General features: G+C 34.6%; 1 protein-coding gene across 1 annotated transcript; it reads left to right on the top strand.

The window, feature by feature from the left end:
* Positions 1–6,035: 6,035 nt before the first annotated feature.
* LOC140872545 (homocysteine S-methyltransferase 1) lies at positions 6,036–9,367 on the top strand. The gene is made up of 7 exons (XM_073275414.1): positions 6,036–6,297; positions 7,537–7,593; positions 7,702–7,907; positions 8,237–8,366; positions 8,567–8,770; positions 8,842–8,913; positions 9,001–9,367. Exons 1-7 carry the CDS (start codon positions 6,133–6,135, stop codon positions 9,139–9,141), a joined length of 975 nt encoding a protein of 324 aa, XP_073131515.1. The 5' UTR covers positions 6,036–6,132; the 3' UTR covers positions 9,142–9,367.
* Positions 9,368–9,884: the final 517 nt, after the last annotated feature.

Below are 9,884 nucleotides of genomic sequence, written 5' to 3'. Positions count from 1 at the left end.
GAGTAACGTTGCTTCCGTTAGTGCTTTTTACCGCCTTTTTTTTTAAAATTTCAATTCAAAATTCCCGCATAATTTACCCGCCAGGACGAACGTTGCGTCCTTTAAGCAACATTGCGTCCGTTTGTCCCGAGGCCTATATATAGTGGCCGAACCCATTCAGATTTTTCACACCAAATCAAGCCTTCTTTCTTCCTTTTGCTCGAAATATTACTTCCAAAATGGCTTCTAGACGCCAAGTTGATCTCGTCAATCCGAGGCGACGCACTCGTGCTCGTACTCAACCCTTTGTCCACAACCTTAATCAACCCGCTATCTCACGACCTATTCCTGCCGACTATAGTGGTTGACAGATTCTTCCGGGTCGTATTCTTGATCGCTCTTATTTGGCGAATTATCATCTTCATTTGTTGGATCTTATTGATTTCCAACAATGGGGCTCATTTTTCCAACCTTCTAATCCCGATTTCATCTATTCCTCCTTTATCCATGAGTTCTACGCCAATTTTGAACTTGAATTGTGCAGCGATAACATATATGCTGTTACAATTGATCAAAATTGGTACATTCGTTTCTCTTCAGGTGATCTCGCTGCTTGGTTCTCTCTTCCTAGAAATGGACCCAGTAAGTTCTTTGCATTTAAATGACCCGAGGATAGTCTCGAGTTTAACCGTTTCGAGGCTCTTTCTGCCATTCTCAGTCGACCACCTCACGCTGGTGATGATCGACCATCTCTTAAGATGCTTTGTCCTGATTTCCAAATTATCCAAAAGCTTATCACTTCCTCGATCATTCCGCGCGCGGGAGACCACTCCAAGTGCAAATATCTGGACCTTTATATCCTTTTTCACATTGTTGCTCAGAGACCTTTTAACTTGCCTAGGTTTATCATTCAGGTCATGCATCACACTGCCAAAAATTCAAAAAAAAAGTCATTCTCCCTTTTGCTCGGTTTATTAACCGAATTCTGACTCACTTTGACATTGTCTTCGATGATTTGGAGAAGATACCTATCACTAAGACTTATACTTTTGACCATGCCTCCATCACTAAAATGGAGTTGTCATGGAATCCTGCATTGTCTTGATGGGTGCATGATCCAGCTCATATTTTCACCCGCTATCATCCTGTAACCAACTTTCACATTCTTTTTTCTCTTATTCCTCCTTCCATTCAAGAGCAAGGATTTCCCGGTGGTTTCACTGACAGGGATATTCCTTCCTCTTCTACGGTTCCTCCATCTTCTTCACATACGTTTGATTATGGCGATCTACCTTTTTCTCCTCCTATGATGCCTCAGCCTCTACCTACTCCGGCTCCACCTTCCGATCGACTCTTTGAGTATCTTCAGCGGCTTGAGATCAATATGGATCGCAACTACTCCGCCATTCAATCTTTTCAGACATCTGTCGCAAACTTGACTAAGGAGATGCGACGCTCTTTTGATGGTGTTCACGAGAGATGTAATACGTTGGAAGATCTCCTTAAGCCAAATTCTTCGGATGATGACTCTTAGTTTTATATTTTGCTATATTTTGTAAATTTCTCTATCAATAAAATATGTTTTTATATATTGTGTTATTCATCATATTTGTTGTCTTTTTAATTATCACAAAAAGGGGGAGAATAAATTTGGTTAAATATTCAAATGGATAAATAAAAATTGATTATGTGATAAACAATTTGTTTAAAATATTGTTACATTAAGGGGGATCTTTTTATATGTATTTCAATTGCACATTATATCTCATGTTTAACCAAGTTTTGTGATTATCAAAAAGGGAGAGATTGTTACGCCTTAAACGCATACAAATCTCTTAAACAAGATTAATGTTGTTAATGCGATAACTTATCTTATTTTGATAATTACAAAACTAGGTTATTATTTCTAATCGTTTAAAGTGAGACCTTGCAGATTATACTCTTATCAAACAATTAAATTCTTGTGCGGTATATTCTAATGATGGAGTGGAAAAGGCTAAATCATGGAGCAGAAACTTGCAAAAATTATTGAGCATTTTTGAGTCATCCAATTCCTATCTCACCAATCATATTAAATTTTAGGATGCTCAAAAACTACGGTTCAAATCTCAGCTCAATCCAACTGCCAAATCTTGAGAAATGAATTTTTCAAAAGTGCCGCGCAGAACAAGAAGCAAAAATACAACGAAGTAATTTCAGAAAAATACTGGAATCATTTGAGGCATCTAAATCCGATCTTCACCATTCACAATAAAATTCAGGATGTTATAAAGCTACTGTATAAATTTCAAGTTGATCCGACGGACGGATTGTGATTTATGAATTTTTGAAGTTTATCGCGCAGCCTGCAATGAACCAGAACGTAAGCAACTTCCTTGCCAAAAACATGATCCAATTTTTGAGGAAGAAATTCGCCCGACCAAAGCTGCATTGCGCCAAACGGACGCAACGAACCTACTAACGAACGCAACGAACCTTCCCGAATTTTTAGCTATAAATAGATGCATTCCGAGGCCATTTCAAATACAACTCAAGCAATCCTCTCCTCTACTTCTCAAGTGTTCATTCAAGAGTTTCATATATATTTCTTTCAATTAGAGAGTTGATTGTTAAAATTGTTTGTGAGTTGTTGAGCTTTCGTTGTACTCTCGAGTATGAAGTCCGAGTGTGTAATTGTTGTTGAGGCTATCTTTGAAGCCCTTAAGGCCAAGTGTTCGAGTTGTATCGGCGCGGTGATCGTGTTGAGTTGTACGGTTATCCTTGGAGCCATCAAGGCCAAGACTTTCGAAGTGCTAGTGGATCCTTGGTTAATCGATCTTAACCAAGAAGGGGAGACGTAGACGATTTATCGTCGAACTTCCATAAACATCTCTTATCATTTTTACTGTTTTATTTACATTACGCATTTATTTACTGCATTTATTATTGATTGATTTAAGTCTTTCGCTTGCGTATTTGCATAATCGCTTTAAATTGCTAAAGTTGTCAATAGAACCTAAAACCTCACGTTAGATTCTAACATAAGCATACGTTGATTCGACATAAAACTAATATTTGCGACCTCTGCAACCTTTCTAAATTGATTAAATAAAACTTGCTCATAACTCAATTCTAATTCTAAACAAACAAAACCTCAATTAAGTCCATGTTGAAATTTAATCGAGTCGACCCCATTTTTGAGCCCATAAATCCCAATCCGGCCCACCTCAATTTAATTTTATGAAAACCCGATCCCAAGTTCCCAACACAATTCTGAAATGGCCGAACAATTAGGACACGAATAATGGTTAAAAAAAAAAGTGAATATATAAAATGAATAATTTGTCTAATAATTTTGATTTTATTGAGAATGGTGTCGTAAATCATAAATTTCACTAATTAATTGAATGTTGATTAAATTAAAAACTCTCTAATGTAATAATATAGTAGGATAATGATAAATCCATTATTTAAATAGCAATTAGTAACTATTTTAAAAGGTTTCCACAAGGATAAACGTAATTAATATTTCCAGTAACCAAAACATAATATATTTGTTAGTTTTAAACGTAACTATTTAAAAAGGTTCGACCTATTTCCAATAATCAAATATAATATTATTGTAATTTAAATTTTTTTTTTGCTACGATAAATTTTTATAGGTAAAATAATATAATTTTAAAAATACGTATGTGGGGCTTTACGTATAAAGAAACTACTCCCTTGTCAAATATATGGGGCTACGCGTGTCAAACAGTAAATATCTAGTGACAAATAATAAATACAATGGCAGAGTCATGATCTGAAATCCACCCGGGCTAGAATTTTTAACGAGAAACAAAAAATAATGCATAAGAATTAAAACGATGAATAAGATACTTGTTCATTGTATTCTTAAAAAGTTTTTCATTAATAAAATCTTGGATAATTTTTTATGGAATCGTATTTAAGATTTAAATTTTTTTTATTGATATCACAATTCAAATTTGTTTTCAATACATATGACATCATATCAGTAATATATGATCAGCACGATGCATAATGTAATATAAATAGAAACTTGAACCGAACAAACCATTAAAATTTTTTATGAAATCAAAAATTGCAATTATAAAAAAATTCTTTTATTGCAATGCAGTCAATTTTAAAATAAAGCAATATCACAAAGCATAAAAAAATTACTTAGCAAGAAGAAATCTACATTATAGAAGTGGAAATATTATTTAAAAACAGAGATTGACAGAGATGAAAGTTAAATTTAATCAAATCTAATCAAGATGACAAAGACGAAAAATTCCAATTTTGATACATATGGGATATTTAATATTTTTTAAGTGGGCTACTTGTGGACTATTTAATTTTTAAATTTGTCTATTCGAACTAATATAACATTGACCAAAAAATAATACAAAAAAATATTTAAAAAAAAATATAATACATTTAAAAAAAATTTGAAAATTAAGCGTGCCTCAGCCCTTGAATACATAATCTAATTAAGTAATGTTTTTAAAAATACGTAATTATAAAAATTCTTTTTAGCCCGGGTGGCACTAAGCGTGCCTCCGCCCTTGAATACATAATCTAATTAAGTAATGTTTTTAAAAATACGTAATTATAAAAATTCTTTAAATAAATTGGTTGGTAGAATTGGACGCTCTTGCGATGATTCAACCAATTTCAAGCAATTCATTCACAATCTCATTTCGTCATGGATAAACCATTAGCTAAAGTAATCCGTAGTTCCTGTGATCGAATTCCTTCAACCTATATATTTCTACCAATCGATTCTATTTGCTGACATGATTTGTTATGTAAGTTTTAATGCTATTATGTATGGTTGAATGTCGAAACCGTGTTTGATATTAATTTGTCGCGAACATACTCCAGTTTTAAGTAATTTATGTAAAAATTAATATTTTTAGCTGATAAAAAAATAATACTATTTATTTCAAATTTGAACACGTTAAAAGTAATAATTTTGATATAAAAAGTAACTTTTAGAACAAAAAATAATTTTTTAACACAAGCAACCACCAGATTCTGTTAACGTAAACACATATGCAACACAAACAATAAGCACCAGAATTTTAATATAAATTAATACTGTTCGCAAAAAAAGTACTAGTGTTTCTGTTATTAATCTGATTCTCTCTATCTACTATATATCTCACGGGAGACAAACCTCCGTCGCACATAATTTATAGAGTATGATTTACTCGACTAGTTGTGGTTTACATTTTACAAGATACAACATTAATTTTGAGTTTATCTAATGCACGTACACGAAAAGAGTATAGCACATCCTCATTAAAAAAAAAACATAAAATAAAACTATTAATTAATGCTGCAATTTATGAATTTGAACTTCTGATACGACTTCAAACAAATGTAACCAATAATATAATTGATATATACCACCGGAAAGATTTCCATATTCAAAGTATATATATACATTTGTCAAACGAATGACAGATGCAAGAATCCACCAAATCGACAACAAGGGTATGCGAAATTAAACTCCAAGTATTGTTATTTCTCTTTCATAAGGTCTAATTTTATATATTTAAGGCGAACTTTATATTTCGCTAAACATATTTTCATGATTAATTAACATGTTTCTTTCCAATACAAATAAGAGTACACTTAAAAGATAGGTATTCATTCAAGCCATTTTTTCTTTTAACACAACGATGCGGTCCTCATGCGAAGGACTTGTCTCGATCTAACCTAACGTATTCAATATGAGACGTAATCGGTGACATTTGAACCAAAGATCATTAAGATTTTGGGTCTGATGGCGGTGACTAGTGCAGGGGATTTTTGACGAAAATAACTATTAAAAAATATTGTGTTTTTTATAATACATAAAATTAGAATGAAGACACAATAAAAATAGAAATAATTATTTCGGGGAAAATAAAAAGGGGGAGAGGAAAATTAGAAAGGAAAGGTAGGTAAGATTTAGGTTGACAAGCAAATTTACCAAACAATAGCGTAGACTAGAGCGAAGTTTCTAAATAAACCCCAAGTTAAGCCAAGTATAAGAACCTTGAATTAGAATCCGTCCACGTTCACACGCTAATGCCAGTCAGCAGATTTCGGATACCTTAAATACCCCGAAACGCGCAGCGCAAACAGAGTCGACGTGCGTCTTTGTTCTGGATAGATACTAATATGGGGAGAGGTAATAATGTGCTGGAGGATCTGTTAGAGAAGTCCGGCGGTTGCGCCGTCGTGGACGGCGGTTTCGCCACCCAGCTCGAGAGACATGGCGCCTCCATTAACGACCCTCTTTGGAGCGCTCTCTGCCTCATCAAAGACCCCAATCTCATCAAACGGGTATTTATATGATCACACATTTTGTTTGTTTTTATATAAATTAAGATTTCGTGTTCTTAAATTTGTGAAAATGGGTTGTTTTGTGCATGAGGTTTTATGGCTTTTGGGTCAGATTCATGGAAAATGCCGTATTTTGTTTTTTTTGTTTTTCCTTTTGGAATGATCGATTCCATGGGTAATATTTGAAAGCCAAATTAAGGATTTTGAATAACTTATATGTGAGAATCTGCATTTCTTTCCCAAGTTTGGTTCTTGCTCGATCGATAATGTCGGAACTTGAGCTTTCAGTCATAAAACAAAACTATTTAAAAGTTCAGGGTCTTTTCTTCATGATACAGCGTATGATATTTTTATTGCACTTGATTTTGAAATCAACCATTGAGTAGCTCGATGAACTTGAATACAAATTTTTTTATAAATTTGTCCACAACGATTAATCTTTGACCTTCTGAAATCGTAAACTAAAATTTTGCATCCTAGTCCGATTTATTCGATGCTACCCTGGAGACAATGTCCTACGAAGCATCCAAGGGACCATATGCACACATGTGAAATGCATATGGTTCATTGGATGGTCCGTCAGGGCAAATTTGATATGGCTAACACCGAATTGAATTATCCGATCCGATTTCTTCCCACTAATCTTGGTCTTGGCTTCGCCCCTGTGGTGATACCCGTGGATAAAATCGTTCACGTTTTTTGTTTGGAGGCAAAGCATCAAAATAACGTTATACATTATTTTCTAAAGGGCAAATTGCATATATCACCCTAGTGAAATCCCGTGTTAGCTAATAACCCCATGTGAAAAATTTTTAAGCTAATAACCCTCTGTCCCCTATGATTCTAGATTTATAGCATACACACCCCTTCTGGCTAAAAAATGACGAAAATGCCCTTGACTTTTATGAACTATTTAATTTATCATTTATTTTATGTAGGGGTATTTTCGTCATTTTTTAGCTGAAAAGTGTGTGTATGCTATAAATCTAGAATCACAGGGGTTATTAGCTTAAAAAAATTTCATAGGAAGTTATTAGCTAACACGGGATTTCACAAGGGTGATATATGCAATTTCTCCTTTTCTAAAAGCTTCGATTTTCACCTATTCAAAATAGATTGAGCCATCCTGGTGAGAACAAGTTTTGGACCTGATGCTGTGCAACTGTTCAAAGAGTATTTTTTCAAGGTGAAATTTGATGTAGGAAGTGGAAAATGTATTCATGTTTTGATGGGATGCAGGTACACTTGGAGTACTTGGAAGCTGGTGCAGATATATTGGTAACTTCATCATATCAGGTTCATACCATTGCTGCCTTCTTAGTGGATTTTATAGTGAATGGCTTACTTTTGTAAGTTTAATTGGAACGAAGTTAGAAAATCTTGATTTATCTTGTGAATGAACAGGCAACTCTGCCAGGATTTCTATCCAGGGGATTGTCCATGGAGGAAGCAGAGTCACTGCTAACCAAAAGCGTGAGCATCGCTGTCGAAGCCCGTGATAAGTTCTGGGTCACTGTAAAACGAAAATCGGGACACAATTACAACAGGGCTTTGGTTGCAGCATCCATCGGAAGCTACGGTGCTTATCTTGCTGATGGTTCAGAGTACAGGTGAGAAGGAAGTTTGCCTCAAATAACTTACTTTTTGGTGATAGTTTTCAAATATAAAGTTGAAGTTTTTCTAATATAAAACTGTTAATTGTGCTACTTTTCTTTAGTTCCAATTTTTATGTAAAGGTTCAAGATTTATATATCCCAATGTATTTCGTTGTTTACCTAATTTTGGATATTAGTTATTAGTCCCCAGTGTACACATGCCGGACCATGTTAATGTATAAAACTATTTATTGTGTTGCCTCTTGTGAACTTGAGTCTTTGCTACGAGTGGTTCCGATAATTTTAATGTCCAATACTATAAAGGTGGCGTTTTTGCATTGCAGTGGGAATTATGGACCTGATGTAACTCTGGAGAAGTTGAAGGATTTCCATCGACGTAGGCTACAAGTTCTCGTGGAAGCAGGGCCCGATTTGCTTGCTTTTGAGACCATTCCAAACAAACTAGAGGCTCAGGTACTCTTTATACATTTCCCAACAAAGTAATCGTGAAAGTTGCTGTCATTTTAAGCCGGCTCGCCTTCCACCAGTTCCATCTAGGTTGCGGAAATTGCCAACAATCGGACTTGGAGCTCAATGTCTCATATTTGAATAGCTTTTAGGCATTAAGTTGTGTCTTATGATGAAATTTTCATGACCTGAGAAATAACTGGCAGGCTTGTGTCGAATTGCTCGATGAAGAAAAAGTAGAGATCCCATCTTGGATTTGTTTCAGCTCAGTCGATGGCGAAAACGCCCCCTCAGGAGAAAGCTTTGAGGAGTGCCTTGGCATAATCAACAAAAGTAGCAGAGTTGGTGCAGTAGGAATAAACTGTGCACCACCTCATTTTGTTCTTACACTTGTGCAGAAATTCAAAGAGGTAATTAAAAGTTTCATAGTAACAAAAGTTGATTTATGATCAATTTTTGAATTAAAATGTACAATATGCAGTGGACTGGGAAGGCCATAGTTGTGTACCCAAACAGTGGTGAGACATGGGATGGCGTGGCTAAAAAATGGCGGGTGAGTTCGAAACTTTAGCTCGCGATCTCCATCACTAGTTGTATTATTTGATCTTGTAACCTGATTTTGGTACCTCGAAATTTGCAGCCATCCAAGTGTTTTGACGATGAAAAATTCGAGATCTTTGCAACGCAATGGCGGGATGCTGGAGCGAAAATCATAGGAGGCTGCTGTAGGACTACGCCTTGTACTATTCGAGCCGTTTCCAAAGTTTTGAAGAAGAGATGAGGAGGAATTTTAAGAAGTATTATTAAGGTTGTGTCGTAGTTTCAATGTTAGTTTATGGCTTGTATTATTGATTAATTTGTTTTATAGGTTTTCCCATTTTATCTCCAATAGGAAAAGGGAAGGGCTTAAAATCATTTTATATTTCAAATTTTAAAGTCATAGCCATAAGAACACAAGTTAGGCTAAGAGAACAGGATGATTTGCATCGTTTTGTTACGATTCGTTGGATGCCGTAACTCTAATCTGCCGATAATTGAACTAAATATTGGAAGGGGAGTAAAAACTAAAGTATAAAATTAATACCAAATTTTGACAAACTAAATTATCAAATCCTAGTTTAACAGCTTGTTAATCATCACGTCAGTTATATCCTTGCTCCAACGAAAATCTGACTTAAATAGCAAAAATTATGTGAAAGAAAAACTTATAAGTATTTTTTTAATAACAATCTCAGACACTGCCTAAATATGGGAGGAAATCAACCTATAACACTACTAGATTTTGAATAATCGGGTGATCAAATTCCTACAAAGCTAATTTACAAAAATTATTTTTGAAATTTTGTCGAGACTGGATTATGAACCACCCGCTAGTCGAAGTCTTCTGGCTAATTGGGTGATCAAATTCTTATAAAAGCTGATTTACAAAAATTATTTTTAAAATTTTGTCGAGATTGGAATATGAATCATCTGCTAATTGAAGAAGAATCTTTTATCCTTTGAAATCCCTCTTCAAAAAAGAAT

Source organism: Henckelia pumila, unplaced genomic scaffold (assembly GCF_033568475.1).
Source record: "Henckelia pumila isolate YLH828 unplaced genomic scaffold, ASM3356847v2 CTG_466, whole genome shotgun sequence".
Lineage (NCBI taxonomy): Eukaryota > Viridiplantae > Streptophyta > Magnoliopsida > Lamiales > Gesneriaceae > Henckelia > Henckelia pumila.
The sequence above is the reverse complement of the archived record's forward strand: the minus strand, read 5'-3'. Positions and strand labels throughout refer to the sequence as shown.

Coding starts and splice junctions, on each gene's coding strand:
- LOC140872545 (XM_073275414.1), top strand. CDS start 6,133: ATGGGGAGAGGTAATAATGTGCTGGAGGATCTGTTAGAGAAGTCCGGC. Junction 6,298..7,536: donor ACCCCAATCTCATCAAACGG/GTATTTATATGA, acceptor GATGGGATGCAG/GTACACTTGGAGTACTTGGA. Junction 8,367..8,566: donor CAAACAAACTAGAGGCTCAG/GTACTCTTTATA, acceptor AATAACTGGCAG/GCTTGTGTCGAATTGCTCGA.